General features: G+C 31.3%; 1 protein-coding gene across 1 annotated transcript; it reads right to left on the bottom strand.

The window, feature by feature from the left end:
• Positions 1-3,099: 3,099 nt before the first annotated feature.
• Positions 3,100-16,940, bottom strand: LOC134725445 (cytochrome b-c1 complex subunit 2, mitochondrial-like). Its single transcript, XM_063589262.1, has 14 exons — positions 16,796-16,940; positions 14,710-14,781; positions 14,067-14,216; positions 13,232-13,296; positions 10,517-10,573; positions 9,823-9,959; positions 8,775-8,872; positions 8,234-8,393; positions 7,916-7,979; positions 6,975-7,116; positions 6,315-6,395; positions 5,455-5,531; positions 3,818-3,971; positions 3,100-3,407 (listed from the first exon to the last, which is right to left on the bottom strand). Exons 1-14 carry the CDS (start codon positions 16,835-16,837, stop codon positions 3,318-3,320), a joined length of 1,389 nt encoding a protein of 462 aa, XP_063445332.1. The 5' UTR covers positions 16,838-16,940; the 3' UTR covers positions 3,100-3,317.
• Positions 16,941-17,708: the final 768 nt, after the last annotated feature.

The raw sequence follows: 17,708 nt of genomic DNA, 5'->3' as shown, positions 1-17,708 counted from the left end.
ATCAACAGAGTGACATTTTCTAACATCGTTTTTTAAATTTCATTATTATTATCGAGGTGGAAAGACCTTCAATTGTTCTCTGAAGAATTGATTTTTAATCCTAATTTTGAATTACATTATATTTTGTATTTTACAATTTAACACGTGTAGCTATCCATAAAACAATTATATACGTTTTATACATAAAATTAATTACATTGTAGTATGGAAATAAGGCCAAGGTCTGATGCACCCTGCCAGACAGACATGTACACCCTCCAATCATTTCATAGACCAAATATGGTTGACTAACTTTTTATAGTATCTAATTTACTAACAAAACCATGAAAAATGAAAAATGACCAACAAGTGAAACTGCGAGCTACTGCTCACTGATGATACCCCCGCCGCAAGTGGATAATATTAATAGTGTAAAAATATGCAAGTGTTCGGTAAACAGGAAGTTGTCGAGTGATGAATCTGAAAATGCATCACACGGTATAGCTGACTTATATAAATCCTGAAACCAAATTTCAGAAATCCTTGTATTGTAGTTCCTGAGAAAAATGTGACGAAAATTTTCAACTTGGCTATCATGTGTAAAATCATACAAGTGTTCGGTAAACAGGAAGTTGTCAAGTGATGAATTTGAAAACGCATCACACCGTATAGCTGACTTATATAAATCCGGAAACCAAATTTCAGAAATCCTTGTATTGTAGTTCCTGAGAAAATGTGACGAAAATTTTCAACTTGACTATCATGTGTAAAATCATACAAGTGTTCGGTAAACAGGAAGTTGTCAAGTGATCAATCTGAAAACGCATCACACGGTAAAGCTGACTTAGATAAACCCTGAAACCAAATTTCAGAAATTATTGTATTGTAGTTCCTACAAAAATGCAACGAAAAATATTCATGGGATGGACTGACTGACGGACGGACAGACAGAGGTAAAACAGTATACCCCCCCTTTTTTAAAAGCGGGGGTATAAAAAACAGTATACCACCCCTTTTTTAAAGCGGGGGTATAATAATCCATGAAAATAAGGGCAAGGTCATATGAACCATGCCAAACTGACATGAACACCAAATATATTGACCCTATTGTTAGTAGCACCTGGGAAAATGACAAAACCAAAGGAACTACATTTTTCAATGAACCATAAAATAAAGGTCAAGATCAAATGAAATCTACCAGACGAATATGTACACATTACATCAATTTCATACACCAAAAAAATTATAAACTTATTACTGATAGTATATGATCAACTGAAAAAACAATGAAAACTAAACATTGATCAATGACCATGAAATAAAGGTGTACGTCATATGAAGCCTACCCAAAAGATATGTACAATCATTTCATATACCAAATATAGTGACCATTTTGCTAACAGTACTGGTGAAAAAGAATAAACCACAAAAACTAAGTGTTTCAATGAACCATGGAATAAAAGGTAAGATCAGTTGAAACTTGCCAGTCAGACATGTGCACCTTACAATCATTCCATACATCAAATATAGTAGACCAATTGCTTATAGTAACCGAGATACAGACATGACCACCAAACTGTAACCTTGATGACTGACCCATAAAAATGAGGTCGAGGTAAAGTGAACCATGTCTAACAGACCAGTAGACATATATAGATATTTGCACCAGGTTCAACCCACCATTTTTTTCTTAAAATGTCCTGTACCAAGTCAGCAATATGGCAGTTGTTATCAAATAATTTGTGTCTATGTGTGTTGGCGTTTGTTTTTGTTGCTGTTGTTCCTGTGTTTTACTCTTAAAGTTGGTGCATTTCCCTTCATTTTGGTTTTTAACCCCGATTTGTTTTCTCCTAATCAATTTATGACTTTTGAACACCAGTATACTACTGTTGCCTAGATTCTATTACTCAATAAGTGAGAAATTCAAATTACAAAAAAACTCACATTTTTTTCTCAAGCAATGCACTATGACAATGTGGTAAGGACAAAGGACATATTACAGACCAAAACTGTTTAACATAAGGTATCTGCATACAAGTGGTGAAGCATTCAGGTCTTCTGCCTTCTGAAATATAAACTTGTTTGCAAATAGTTTATGCCTATGCTGCTGGATATAAGAACTGTCAACATTTATTTGTTCAGCCTAACAGATGTTCAACTGGTAACTTTGTTGGAACAAATAATGAAATTTGCTGGGCTATTTATTTCTGTTAAGAACATCTACTGTAATATTTATTCCAGTGGAAATAATATCCCAGAATATATTTTTCCATTTGGAACTTGTATTATGTAGGAACTTGTATTTCGTGACACATCCCAAAGGATTTTGTACATAAAACATCATTTTATGTTGAATTGGTTTCCTAGTCTGGCTTCAGTTCTGCCACAAAAAAAAAAGTTTCTTTTGTCACATTCCAGTAAAATCTGTAAAATCTGTAAATTTCAGTTGATTTCCACAGTCAAACTGAAGTGGCATCTTACACTTACAGCCAGCCATTAACCAAAGAAAGATGATGTGTGTTCACATTGCTTTTCATTGGGAAATATAAAAAAAGTATATTGATCATGGAAAACTCATTGTCAGCTTTCCAAAGCATAAATCCTGGTCAATAAGTATTCATTGACTAAATTGGTTTTAAAAGTAGTTGTGATAAATATGGCTTGGACCCCAGATACATGAATACTAAGGCCAAGTAAATTAATATGTGTGTTTCTTATTTTCCCACAAATCATATATTTTGAGCTTACAAAAAGCCTACCTTAAAGTTGTTTGGTCATTTTTCAATAAGCACTATTAAAATTAGAATTATACTTCCAAACACTCAATGTAAAAAAAATTGTAAAATAAATAAAAATCCCTACCTATCTACCCTCTTTTTTCAAAGATGTAATAGGAAACACACATATTATTTTATTAGGCCTTACTAGTTAAACTTTACCAAATATAAGTAGTATATAGAAAGCACTTATTCTGAATGACATCTTATCAAAGAAACTCTGCATTGGGTGTTGACAGCAAATGTGCAACAGTACCAGAAAAATACCGGTCTTTCTTCAAACTGTATTCCATGCAAGGGAGACAACCAGCAGTTTACTGAATTTCTTCTATGAATTACAAACTGAAACATCAATCATTTTATTTCACCGGTCATTTATAAATTAAATAGCTTATCCATCTACTAAATAACCAATTTTCATATAAAATATTATATCTCTTAACACATAAATAGTTAGGAACAATAAGTTCCTTTCAAAGTTTCAGTTCACATTCTTCTATTTTCAAACACTGTTAAAAATTTTGCTAATGTCAGATCTTCACAAAGTCTATGGTAACATTTTTATTTCTTCAGTTCATCTAAATATGGTACTACTTGAAGATCTCCTATAGCTGCCATTGATGGTTTTCCATTTATCACTTTCTTTGCAACCTGTTAATATAGTGGGTAAAATTATTAGTTTAAATTTATTTTAACAAAATATGAAATTAACTTTCTAAAATGTACTTTACAAGAAACACATTGAAAATATATCTTCTCTAATTGAACACAAAATAATGTCTTGTATAATAGAGTTTGGTTTGAGTAGTATCTCTTTCAATGTAATAAATGGTATAAACTATAAATTGATATAAATTGATATATATCAAAAGTACTTAATATGCATATTCCTTAAAGTCCAGTCAACCAAAATTTTTACTTATCAGGCGTTGAAATACATATCTTTATTTAGAACAAAGTTCAGAACCATGAAAAAGATTTGACTAATCCGAGATTTCCTGTCAACTGAGTTGGAGACAAGAAGAGTTAGCATTACTTATAGTGACTAATTTTCCACTTACACTAGTTACATCTGATGTTTGTACAGCATCAATCATTTTCAGTACTTCAGCTGAAGTGGTAATTTTACTACTGTTAATAGCTTGTTCTCCAAGGTCTAACAATACATTACTGCTATCTTCTGTGTTCATACCAATGGCTGCCATTAACTGATTCCTGAAAAAGTTCAACGGGTCAAAAATTGTGAATTGCGTGGGAACAGGTAAACCACGAAATTAAATGTTCAACGAGTAGCAAATTTTCTATAGGCTGGTATACAGATTTCAGCAAAACCATGAAATTAAATATCCACATGTATGTAAGATTTCCTTAATCCACGAAAATTGGTACCCACGAAAATAAATGAATCCACAGTAATATTCACTGCTGTTTAATATTTCATTGTAGACACCATTTTCACTTATGTTTAATATTCTGCACAAAGGAATTTATTGTTTCTAGCTACAAGGCTATAATGATAAGCTCAGATAACTTTTTTTCTCTTCAAAACAGATATGCTATACAAGGATGAATTTGAGTAGAAATTCGAGGGTCAAAGATAATTAATAGTTTCTTATTTAAGCTAGAAGAGAGCAGGCAAAACAAGACAAATAAATAATTATGAAGAAGAAAAAATCAGCTAAATAGTTTGTGTTGTTAAATTCTTGCAAAGTCACAAGTGTGTGATTTCAGTTTATGACTAATCAGCTGGACATTCAGGGACAGTTCCTGTCCTTCATTGCAACATAGGGGATTAACAACCTGATATACCAATCAGATTGACGAAAACATCCCATGTGATTGACTCTGTTTCATTGAACTTTTTGTTGACCTTAATTCAAAGGGACAGATTCCAATCTTAGTAGAAATACACTTATTGGTGGTTATAAGCAACAATACAAAGTAAATACATCACTGGTGAGTCTTGTGTGGACAAGGCGCGTTTTTAGCGTATTGAATTTTAAACCTGATGCTTTTTGTTAATCTATTAATCATGTTTTTCTTTGTCTAATATGTTCTCCTATTTATTTGTATTGTAGTCCTGTAATATTATGTTGTCATTTCAATGTTATATTTAACTTTGCCATTAAAGTGCGAGGTTTGGCATGCCATAAAACCAGGTTCAACCCACCACTTTTATTCCCCTTTAAAAGTGTCCTGTACCAAGTCAGGAAGATGGTCATTGTTATATTATTGTTCGTTTCTCTGTGTGTTGCATTTTAACGTTGAGTCGTTTGTGTTTCCTCTTATTTTTGAGATATTGAGATAAGACGTGGCACGGTACTTGTCTATCCCAAATTCATGTATTTGGTTTTCATGTTATATTTGTTATTCTCGTGGTGTTTTGTCTGATGCTTGGTCCGTTTCTGTGTGTGTTGCGTTTCGGTGTTGTGTCGTTGTTCTCCTCTTATATTTAATGCGTTTCGCTCGGTTTTGGTTTGTTACCCCGATTTTGTTTTTGTCCATGGATTTATGAGTTTTGAACAGCAGTATACTACTGTTGCCTTTAAATACCTGTACCTCTAAAAAAAGTAAGAACTGAAGAGAAGGATTAATGTGTAAGAGAGATATTAAAACTAATCCTATTGAGTTGACACATTCATAATTTTAAAAAATAAACCCACTGTCCTTGTATATAACTTGTTGACATTATACTTACTTCCCTCGGACAACATCTTCATCTGTTACACCATTCTTAGAGACATTAGCAAATGCATTCATTGCAGCTTTAATTCCCTGTAAAAATAATAAAACAGTTTACTTTATATATATATATATCAGAGACAACAATATTGACTGATTGATTAAGGATTATATCCAGCCGCAAAAGCTAAATACATATAGTCAGTCAGACGCTAAATTCAGAAACTAATGGATGCATTTATAGTGTTTCAGATAAGAAAGAACGTTTGGTGCCATTAAAAAATTTATCCTGCAGCAATTGTTTGCACCTGTCCTAAGTCAGGAATCTAATGTTCAGTAGTTGTCTGTTGGTTTTCCTGTTTGAATGGTTTTACACTATAACTTCATGGGGCCCTTTAAAGCTTGCTGTTCGGAGTGAGCCAAGGCTCCATGTTGAAGACCTTTGTCTATAATGGTTTACTTTTATAAATTGTGACTTGGATGGAGATTTTTCTCATTGGCACGCATACCACATCCTTCTATATCTATTTATGTTTGTAAATCTGTGACCTCTTGCAAAATGTGAAATCTAATTAACGTGATTACCATAACATCATGAAGGAAACTTACTTCTGAAATAAGGAATGCAAGTTTTTATTATTACAAGGTTCACAAAGACATTTAACCATACAAGGATGCAGTATTTAGAATAAGCTAAACATTATTTACACTTAATCTGAAATCTGGGCTAATAATACTGCAGAAACAAAGGGATAGTTAGGTCTCTTTTTTTTAATTTTCTTGTAGAAGTGGGGTGTTTTCAAATAACTCTCACACATTGCTACAATGTATAAAATATACAGAATCAATTTTAAATCTAGCATACAAAGACAGTACCTGATCCATATCTTTGGCCTGAGCACACAAATAAAATCCAAATATACCAGAATCTGTGTAGTTAGCATTTATACATGAAGCCTGAAAGATACAAGTAATATTTTGAATTAATCATCCAAATGAGGAAATAGACATTTTAATAAAGATGGCAATTGATATCCTTAACTTCAAGTTAAATATGTTTCATGGAAAAATCACAATTTTCTAAGAAGCACATTCTTGGTAGAATCATTGAGACAGGATGAAATCAATAACTATATATATTTTCAAATATGTAGAAGTGTTTTTTTGTTGTGTACACCTTTCCTATAATGCTGTTTGTTTGATGTGGTTGAACAAAACTATTTATGTAAGGTGAATTTTAGTAACAGTCAATTATTTGTAGGAAAGAAGATACATTTGTACTAAAAGGACAAACTGCTAATATTCACTTAGCATCTGACAAATCATTGTAAATTCGCTAAGGCTACTTTCATAAAAGTAATAAAAGCATAAATCATCTAACAAAGTTACAAGTGCATGTTATCTAATATTTTTTTAAATAGGGAAATACCATCAGAAAATAGGTAAAAGCTTTTCAGCTAACAACTACACTACTGAGCCTTGCCCCTCAAACTCTTTCAAATTGTGATATGGATATTATTTACAAATATCACTTACAGCAAAAGGATTTCCCTTAATAGCTTCTCCTACACCTTTACCAAGTCTGTTGACTGTAGTATTTTCACTGTATTTCATGTGAGAGCCTGTTCCCATGATCATCTGTAGGACACCTACTGCATATAAATCTTTACTGCTCAAACTGGAAACAAATCACACTTATAAATAATGAATGTTTGTATTTTTAGTATGTGCATGTGTAAGTTATATTCATAAAATAGAATGTGTTCCATGTGGAGGGTTGAATGTGAATTGATTTATTTCATTTTCAGGAAAAAAAAATTATGAAATATAAATCATGAAATCCTCATGTTGCTCATGCTTATCTTCAGACATACCAACACACATAGCATTTTATTCTAATTGTTTTCTGAACTCTCTATAAAGTTATTATTGGTAAAGCAAAGAGAATAAATTCAAGTACTGATCTTATTATGTGTGGTAGATAGAAATGTATTTTTAATATTTATATGTCTAAATATATAATTCATGGTATGGATTTTGTTCAGTGTTGAAAACGCAAGAGTGAAATACCTTCATTTCCACTTAAATGAATAATTGTCTCATTGGCAACTCCATATTTTCTGCTAAATGAAATAGTTTACACTATATAAAATTTGACAGTTGTCCATTCGTTTGATGTGTTTTATTCTTTGATTTTGCCATTTGGTGGGGGACTTTCTGTTTTGAATTTTCCTCATAGTTCAGTATTTTTGTGATTTTACTTCTTATCCCCCAACAAATAGATGATATTACTACAAAATTATTATTGGAGCTTATTTGTCTTGTGCATGTATGTTTTACACAATAGTTAAAGCAAATTTAATTGTTTTCCATTACTTTAATGTGTTCTTTGGTCACCGTTTTTGAACACATTAGGTCTAACAAATGTCAAAATGTTCTATGAATTCAATATTATATTTCTATTGTATATTTATTACCTTGGCCCTTCTGTCACAACTGCTACATGTGTCATGGGTTCATCAGATGGTAATCTAAGATAATCTGTAATAAAATAGATAATCAGTAAATCTTTGCAATAATGTCATTTATCAAATTCATCCCTTTCAAATTTGACAGAAGTTATATCAAAATTGTTTGACGAGTAAAAAGCTGATCTTTTAATAACAAGCTAAACTGTTGAGTAAAGAATACAAATTTTAAAAGATAGTTGAAAGACTAAGACATTTGTCATTGGAAGATTGTAGGCTAAACAGGTAACTGGGACAACAAATGCATTTTGTTGAAGAATATCTTACCACCATGATAGACTGCTTTTTGTGTTGTGATGGTAGCTCCTCCTCTATTGGGACCTTGAACATAGGCCTTTCCTTCTTCTACCAGCTGGTCATGGTCCACACCTAGTCCAACTAATGCCATTCTGTCATTTGTAAACATTTTACTGTGGTAACCTTTCAACTGAATAATAATAAAAGAACATTAGTGTACTTGATCACCAGTTATTTAACACCCAAAAATTGATAAAAAGAATGCACAGGCAAAAATGTCCAGCCTGCTATACTGATAATGATTTCAATCCAGTTAAGGTCCGTAAGATAAAATGTTTTACTAGTTTTACTACATGTTTCAAATACCATGGATTTATTATAATTAGTTGGAAACCAATTTTTCATAGATAACAGATGAATCATAAAATTAAATGTTCAACAAATAACAAATTTTCTATAGTATTAGGTGTAGACTTTGGCAAAACAAGGAAATTGCAAGTTTCCTCAATCCTTGAAAATTGGTACAGATGAAAATAAATGAATCCACGCTTAAATTAACATTATAACTCACTTGATCAGGTTGAAATTTGTTAACATGATAAAATGGGGAATAAAGTGATCTTCCTAATGTATCCCTGTAAGCAGCTTCGTGTATCATTTCCATTAACCCTGAAAAAATAAATAAACATACATACATAAAAAAAACTGAAGAATCGTGATAAAAGTTGTAAGTGTTACATATAAGTGTTTGATTACAAGTAAAGTTATCTGTTCAAGTTGTCCTACATTTCCATGCTAGGGTAGGTGTGTATGTACATGATGTATACATGGGAGAATTGCAAGCATGTATTCATGTATTAAATCAGAATATATCTTTATTCAAATATAGATCTCTAGTTATAATCAGTAAAATTAGCTTTTCTGAGTTTTAGTTAAAGCCAGATATTATCATTTGGTTTGTATAACTTAATTTCAAATAAAAACTCTGAACTGACAAAAACAAAGTAGAGATGATAATTTATATTATTGATCTTACAAAACACAAGAAAACTAGTTTCGATGACTTTTGACTTTAACACTGAGCCTTGGCCTAGAAGAGTCATCTTAAGTTCTAGCTTTGACAACAAAACTTCCAGAATTTCAGAACAAGACAAAAAAAAAAAGTGAAACTGTGAGCTACTGCTCACTGATGATACCCCCGCCGCAAGTGGATAATATAAATAGTGTAAAAATATGCAAGTGTTCGATAAAGGATGTTGTCGAGTGATGAATCTGAAAAAGCATCACACGGTATAGCTGACTTATATAAATCCTGAAACCAAATTTCAGAAATCCTTGTATTGTAGTTCCAGAGAAAAATGTGACGAAAATTTTCAACTTGGCTATCATGTGTAAAATCATACAAGTGTTCGGTAAACAGGAAGTTGTCAAGTGATTAATCTGAAAACGCATCACACGGTATAGCTGACTTAGATAAACCCTGAAACCAAATTTCAGAAATCCTTGTAATGTAGTTCCTGAGAAAAATGCGACAAAAATATTCATGGGACGGAAGGACAGACAGAGGTAAAACAGTATACCCCCCTTTCTTAAAGCTGGGGTATAATAAAATTACTCACTTATTTCAGGATTTCCAATCATATTAGCGATATCAATAACCATTTGTTGCTGAACAGTTCCGTTTTCTACCTGCCATGCATCGTATAATGGATTTAATGCTACATCTCTTAAAATCTCTGCTGTTTGGCTCTCAAATCTATAATCAAATACACAAGGGTTAGTCAGTTAGATGATTTCATAAAATTTCAAAATGATTTATTCACTGTTACATTTGAAATCTATTTTAAGCAGATAGTAACCTGAGACCCATCATAAGTTAGATTAGATATATTAGCATTAGTACCATATGCCTATAATAAATCAGATGTGATTTTTTTATCTTTTATTTTTTCTTCATTTAATTCAGAAATTCCTTTGCTTCATAATTAATCCTTTTTTTTAAAGAAAAGAAGACAGTTTCTGAACATGCTTAATAGTACATGTAATGGATGTTTCTGCAATGGTCAAAGTACTGTTTAATGGACAATTTTCAGTTAAACAGTAAATCTGACTGTTCAACATGGATACAACAGGAATATGCTTTGGGACAACTTCCTACGTTATTTGGCCTTTTTAACATTTTTTTATTTGAGAGTCACTGATGAGTCTTTCGTAGACAAAACACCCGTCTGGAGTAAATATAAAATTTCAGTCCAGATATCTATGATGAGTTTATTTACAAAAATCTAAAAAAAATAATAATAATGTACTTACAACTGGTTTCTCAAGGCTTCAGCACTGTATATCATATACTCTCTAGTTCCAGTACACCTGATATATAAAATAATATTATAGTGTTATTGTTTTCATATTAATACAGTCATGTTGGCTAAAGGCGAGACCCAATATATATAGGACTACAAATATCAAATGCTTGAAATCAAAATAATTGAGACACTTATTCATTTCAATGATCTTGCATTTTATAATTTTCTATCATACATTAATTATATAAAATTATCTAGGAAATGAGTACCATTTAGCTAAGTACAAGTCAGACTAAAAAACAACTCTTTAAATGTATAAAACGAACTATCTTACAATTTGAAAATGCACCTTAACACACTTTAAATAACAGCATATGGACCATAATTTGGTATTCGGTCTTTGGTTTCTTTTTGTATCCTTTTTTATAAGTTCTAAAATTTTAACTTTTATTTTGTGGGTTGTGTTGGTGTTAGAATAGTATGAATGGAACAATTGAGTTTTTCGAGAAAAAATTATTACATTTTGATTCACCGTTTACGTGACATGAAACCAAACAGGAAACCAATCTTTATTTTCTTTATTTTGCACAATATAATTCAAAAGGCATAAATAAACACCATTACTAGTGTTACTTGCTTCATGTTAATATTTAAAATCTATTTTCAATGTTATATTAAAGTTTTTTTTAAACCTGACAGGAAACCATAAGAAACCGAAAGCATTTTTTTTAGTTTTATTTTATTGCAAAATCTGCTTAAAATAATCTGAACAGTATACTTTTTCTTAAAATCCATCTTAAATGTAACAGTATTATAGAACTCCTAAATATGTGCTTGTTTTGAAAACAATTAGTACAATTTATTCAGAATTTTCCATATTTTCTCCATTGATACAGGATACCATAATCGTTGTATCTTGATGTTTAAGCAAAAAAAATGTATTTATATTTGGTTTTGATATTCCAGTTATATACAATTTATTCCAAATCATTGGCAATGTAACATTCTTTAAATCCAGTAAAGAAAAAAACTTTTAACTTGGAATTAAAATCTTTAAAATAGGCACAATGTGATACTTTTGACCTGTACACCATCTACATGGTTTCCACATTTTAACCTACAAATGTACTTTAGTGGGCTAAAATCAATAAAGTACTTCCTTTCAAGTCATGCATGGTAAAAGTTTACTTCTCCTTTGACAAGTTTATTGCGTTTCTGATAAGTGTTTGTAGAACATGAATAAAAAATATTAATTAAAAACTGTGACAGGATTCCAACTTTGCACATTCTAAGTGTAACGGTATATTAACATGTATTTGTTATTAAATTATATTTATTCACCTAAAATATCCAGTAATATTTACTGCTGAAGTTAAATCAATCCAACGAGCATTGGTACAATGATAAGAGACGTAATTTCGATTGATTTTTCCAAGGACTCTTCACATCATTATCGGGAAACGAAGTGTGTTCTAACGTCTGTCAAATATGAAATCGATTTTGTCAAGTCATTGGGCATTTATTTTCACACAGGATCGTATGTAACATTATGCACATAGGAAAAATAACAGACCACCGGCGCAATCTCTTTGACCACCCCGTTGGAAACAAAAACAATGTTTAGACCTAGTATTTCGTACATCCGGCCGTAATGGCGTGATCACATGTTAGTCACGTGTTTCACGTATGACCAGAAATGGTTAGAACTTAAGGACAAAAACAATTTTAATAAATAACTGGACTTCTGTTTCGTGTGAAATGTAACGCATAACGACAACGTAATTTTCTTACTTAATTATTACGAAGATCAAAACAAGAATGTAAATCATCTCGGATTTACCTGTTTGAACATCTCGCGAGAGTTCATGTTTGCTTATTGTTTTTAAGAATTCTATTACAACAAAGCAGATTACATCATCTAAAAATTGCGTTACGAAATCGGACACAAAGATCACGCCACTGTTCTTACATCTGCTACATAAATACTTATAGTTCTCGGCATTTTCTTCTCACTATTCTTATTGGTCGATGTTCTTTGTTATTTGAAAGCAAAAGTTACGAATTTGCCGGTGACGATTATCTATAAATCAGTCAGCGTTATTCTCTTCGGAAGCAATAAGTAACGCGAGAAACGACACAAAAATACGGTTGTAGAATCTTTGAAATTCGTATATTTTTTTTTTTTTTCTAGGGAAGAGTAGCATACACTTGTATGTTGATAAAAATAATGGCATCTTTAGATGTAGTTGCAACTTTTCTTACAGTAATTCACATTTTATCACTTTTCTATAGTTATAGGAAACGGAGCCCAATAGCAAATTATGGTCCATTTCCAAAATATTATCATCATTGAAAAATAGTCCAAAATACTGAATACCTCAATTTTTTTTTTTTGGTTTTGTCTTTTGTGAAATGAATGAGTTTGAAAAAGCATTACCATCAACGCATCTAAAAATACTATTGTTATTTCCTAAAGACTTAAATCTGATGTTTATTTCAAGGATGAACAGACAGAATAACAATACTTTATTTGTATAAGAGATTTTCATCTTATCTTTTCCATAGTGGCCTTTTAAGCTGTATATTTTTGAAGAAATAGAAAAATATCTTACATTCAACCATATTGTGACAACCGGTCACTAAATCAAATACTTCTTCTGATTTATTGATGCTTCAAATTTTTCAAAAACTTTTGAACAAAGACACAGTCACTAAGTCTCACCCTAAATTTCCCCCACTTTCCTCTACTGCTCTGACCAAGGATGTATCTAACCAATTCAATGTACTCTAAAAAAAAATTGAAATGTAGTTAATTCATAAAAGTAACAGTATATATATATATTAAACACCATATAAAGGATGATATATAAAGATTTGAACATTTGGTTTCAGTTTCAATATAATCATGGTTTGAATTTCAGCATGGTTTTAAACTCTTTCATGTTTCATCTCTTTACTGCAAGATTTTCTCTAATTCAAGTATGCAAGGGAAATAAAATAAAAACAGCATTAAGAAGTTCTTGATAACATAATATATTTACATGTGTATGACTATTTAGATGTAAATAAGAAAAGTATATATGTATAGTATGTTTTAGTTTCTTGTGAATATTTTAATATGGCATTCATTATTACTGAACTAGTATATATATTTGTTAAGGGGCCAATTGAAGGACAACTCCGGGTGCTGGAATTTTTGCTGCATTGGAGACCTGTTGGTGACTTTCTGCTATTGTCTGTTCTATGGTCAGGTTCTTGTCTCTTTGACACATTCCCCATTTCAATTCCTAATTCTATATTCTAAAAAAATACAACTATTACATGCTTCAGTGCTTTCCAACAAACAAAGAAAAAGAGTCATCTAGACGTCAACAGTAGTCTCTTTTTAATAGGTATTTAATATGCATCTATTTTGTCTTTTGTTTGTATGGGTTGCTAGGTTGGTGTCTCAATAACATGTAGCATATTTTTGCTTCATTCAAAGTTAAAATTCAATTAGCCAATCGCTACAAATCAAACTTCCATTAAAAAAATACCTCAAAAACAATACTACTTACAAGATTAGTGGCATTTCTTAAAAAGTGAGTAACCCCTGCATCACTGTATGACTCAAACCTTGAGCCAGCGTTGACTACAAGTGCTATTTGGGAAATAGGGGAGTTATTTTCCAATGATGCTACTGTCAGTCCATTGTCTAGTTTGGTGACCTGAAATAAAAATAAATATAGTTAAAATGATTCAGGGTAAAGATTAAAAATTATGAGCCACAGCTAAGCTGAATTCTTAAGGTAAAAATGTAAAAGCTATGTAATAATTCCTATATTTCAAATGTTGGAATAAAGCAAACAAAAAGATAAAATCAAAAAACAAATAAATAAAACATGGCTCCTTTAATTTTCAATGCCACTTACCAATGTACAAATGTAGATATACATGTATGAACATGTAGACAATGAAATCATTCAGTTAAAAAGTAAAACTACAACATAGCTTTAAATAGGAAGTCAAAAACTATGTGGATAAATTTTAAAAAAGATGCTCATAAAAAGTTAAAAATTATTTAAATTTTTCTATAACTCTGTTGCTTACAGATATACTGTTATTTACTGTCATTTCAACTCAACTTTCCAATCTAATCTTTTACCAGTTGTTTACATTTATAATGACCAACAAATGCAAACTATTGACAATTATAAATACCCTTGGTGCCTGTTTAGACAACTGTGCAGATGAATCTGAGGTGGCTGTTGCACTTGTTCCATAGAGTCTAGCCTAAAAATATAAAAATAATATACCATATATACATATTCTGTAAACATCAGACAAACAGAAACATCTACATTATATTTTTTTTTACCAGCAAAATTGATGTATTAAAACTTGTATGACAAATGCAATGTATTAAAATGATTCATGACATGATTCATTTTATTTTTACTTCGGAATACGGATTATACCTCTAAAGTGTTGTCAATATATATAAAACCTATCATCCAGATTATATTACATTGTAAAACAAAGATGATACAATATTTCTTTACTCAAGGCTATTAACTTTCACATTTAAACTAAAGAGTGAGGCTTTTCAAGCTTTTTAAATGTAAAACAACTGATTTCCAGAAAGTATCATTATCAAATATACATATTGAGAGTTGTTTCATTGGTAATCATACTACATCTTCTTATATATACATTTAAACTTTTTTGGAAGCGTCGGTCATGGGACTGACAAAGCAAGATTATTTAATAGTCCTACAAAAATTTTAGCCAGCCCTAAAAAATCTGTCAATTTTATCCTGAAATAAAATAAATTCTATTAGTTTTATTTTTTACAGCCACAGGCAAATGCAAAATGAAGGTCTTCCGATTGTTCTTATTTCAAGTCATCTTCTCTATCCATTTTATCATCTGAATCACTTTCTCGGTTGTAAAAGTATAATTTGTTGTCTCCTTTGAAGGGTTAAACTTTAATCACTGATCATTTGCCAGGGATGGCTCCATGAACAAATTTAGTAGGCTACATGAAGATCACTGCTGAAGTTTTAAAATTTTGACTGTTTGACCAAAAAATTACATCAATTGGTATCATGCTCCGGGACATAAAATACATGGGATTTACACTAGAGATTTAATTTCATATTATTTCGGCATCATTGTCAATTTAAGATATAGGTGACATAGGATGAAAAAAGAAATAATATGCAGTAAATATTAATATGGCCGTAATTAGATTGTCATGATTTATAACAGAGAAATATCTTGCCAAATACATTGACAGCAATTTTTGACAATATCTAAGTACAAGGAGAAACTACAATAGTGATAATAATTTTACAAGAGAGGATAATTCAAAAGAGAGATTACTCTGTCATCACGACAAAGATTTAAGATTTTGACGCATGATGATAAAATTTGTATTTGCTTATCACTTGTTTGAGAAGATAAAAAAAATCCACTGACTTTGTCGACGAATCACCTGAATTTATTTTTTATAATTGTTAGAGACCTCTGACAAATCATGATGAGGATATCTAATCAAATCACAATAAAATTCTAACCAATTAAATGTAACATATTTACAATTAAGATATAAAGCTGAATTTGGTCTCTGAATGACCTTAGATCTGCTAAAAATAACCTTTGGATATCAACCAACAATCACGTTTTAATTGTGACTTCAAGTTCTTTAAATTGTGATGTCAAAATTAACGGGACCTTGTTTGATTTTAGGTAAAGTCACTGGCTGACAAATTTAAATACAAGTGTAAATACATCTATTCAACATTAAAGGTAGCCAAAAACAACCAATTTATGCCTGACAGTAAAGGGTGTTCCTAGTCAAATTTCAAGTCGCCTTGAAGCCAATATTGTTACCTTCGTAATTAATCAGGGTTCTACCCAGCCATACGTTCTGGCATTTAGTCTCCAATGTAACAATAACATTTTTATTATTGTTACATTTCCATGTAAACGTAGCCAGTGCCTTTATATTAAAATTAAAGTTTAAATAAAGCGAGAACACAGAATATTCTATTAACAATAATTGATAAAGGTCGAAGACGTCATACATTGCATGCATATAATAAATGGATCACAAAAAATCGAAAATTCTGTCAGATTCTTATGTGATGTTAGAACTTTATCTACTATTTTATAAATGGTTGATAAATAATGGTTTGTTTCTAACGCCAAGGTCAACAACATTTTAGATAAACTTTGCCATATTTACAGCTTATTTTACAATGTCCCAAGGAAATTCGTTAACAATATGATAAGTTTATCATACTTTCAGAGATCTTAAAAGACGTGAAGATGTTCTAGATGTCATTCTTGTGATTAGAGCAGCAAAGCAGCGAGTATTTTCGCCTGCTGGAAATAAGAAAAGGTCACGTGACTTTGGTAGTTATTCCCCCTTAGTAAAATATGGAACACATGTATCACTCTATTACATCTGTTTCACATTTTTTAGATTTGTATTGATTTCAAGGATCTTGAGTTGAAGAAAATTAAAACATATCATGATTAGATTATCAGTAATCGCTTCATTTTTAAATTTTTTCGCTGCTTCAGTGAGAAAGTGTTATTCCTTTTCTCATTTTGAGATGCCCTGGTAGTACTTCATTTGCCACAGCGGCTTAGCCCGGCTTAGCCCGGTTGACGCTTCCGGTATAGGCACAGTCGCTTCATTTGCTGTAAAATCAGCCGCCGGCGCAAATAGGCATACGCCGCTCTCGCCGGTGTACACTAACCGGCAAGCAATCAGCCGGTCATAAAAGTATGGCGGAAAGTGCAATTTTAGATAAATTATCGGAATTTAAAAGGTGAATATTGATTTTTGTCAATCAGACTAGTATGATACATGATACTTAATTAGTCCACTACGACGATATTAAATTGCCATGCTATATTTTATTTTCAAATTCATAAAATTATCTCGGAGAAACGTTTTATGATGAATATTAGGCCCCAGAAAAAAAGTCTGCATCTTAAAAATATATATTTATTGTTAATAGGTTCATCTTTTATATTCCCTAGCTTAGAAAGCAAAACAGAATAAATGTGAACTTCTGTCGCCATCTTTAAATCAGCCGGTTCCACTCGTTTTATTTTCAGCCATATTTAACCCGGTCACGTGATAGGGCGAACCGGGCATAGCCCGACCTAGAACAAATGAAGCAGCCCCCCTATTAACATGGATC

The sequence above is a fragment of the Mytilus trossulus genome, chromosome 7, assembly GCF_036588685.1.
Source record: "Mytilus trossulus isolate FHL-02 chromosome 7, PNRI_Mtr1.1.1.hap1, whole genome shotgun sequence".
Taxonomy (NCBI): domain Eukaryota; kingdom Metazoa; phylum Mollusca; class Bivalvia; order Mytilida; family Mytilidae; genus Mytilus; species Mytilus trossulus.
The sequence above is the reverse complement of the archived record's forward strand: the minus strand, read 5'-3'. Positions and strand labels throughout refer to the sequence as shown.

Coding starts and splice junctions, on each gene's coding strand:
- LOC134725445 (XM_063589262.1), bottom strand. CDS start 16,837: ATGACATCTAGAACATCTTCACGTCTTTTAAGATCTCTGAAA. Junction 10,574..13,231: donor GAAAGTGGGGGAAATTTAGG/GTGAGACTTAGT, acceptor TTTATATATCAG/GTGTACTGGAACTAGAGAGT. Junction 3,972..5,454: donor GAAGATGTTGTCCGAGGGAA/GTAAGTATAATG, acceptor GAACTTTTTCAG/GAATCAGTTAATGGCAGCCA.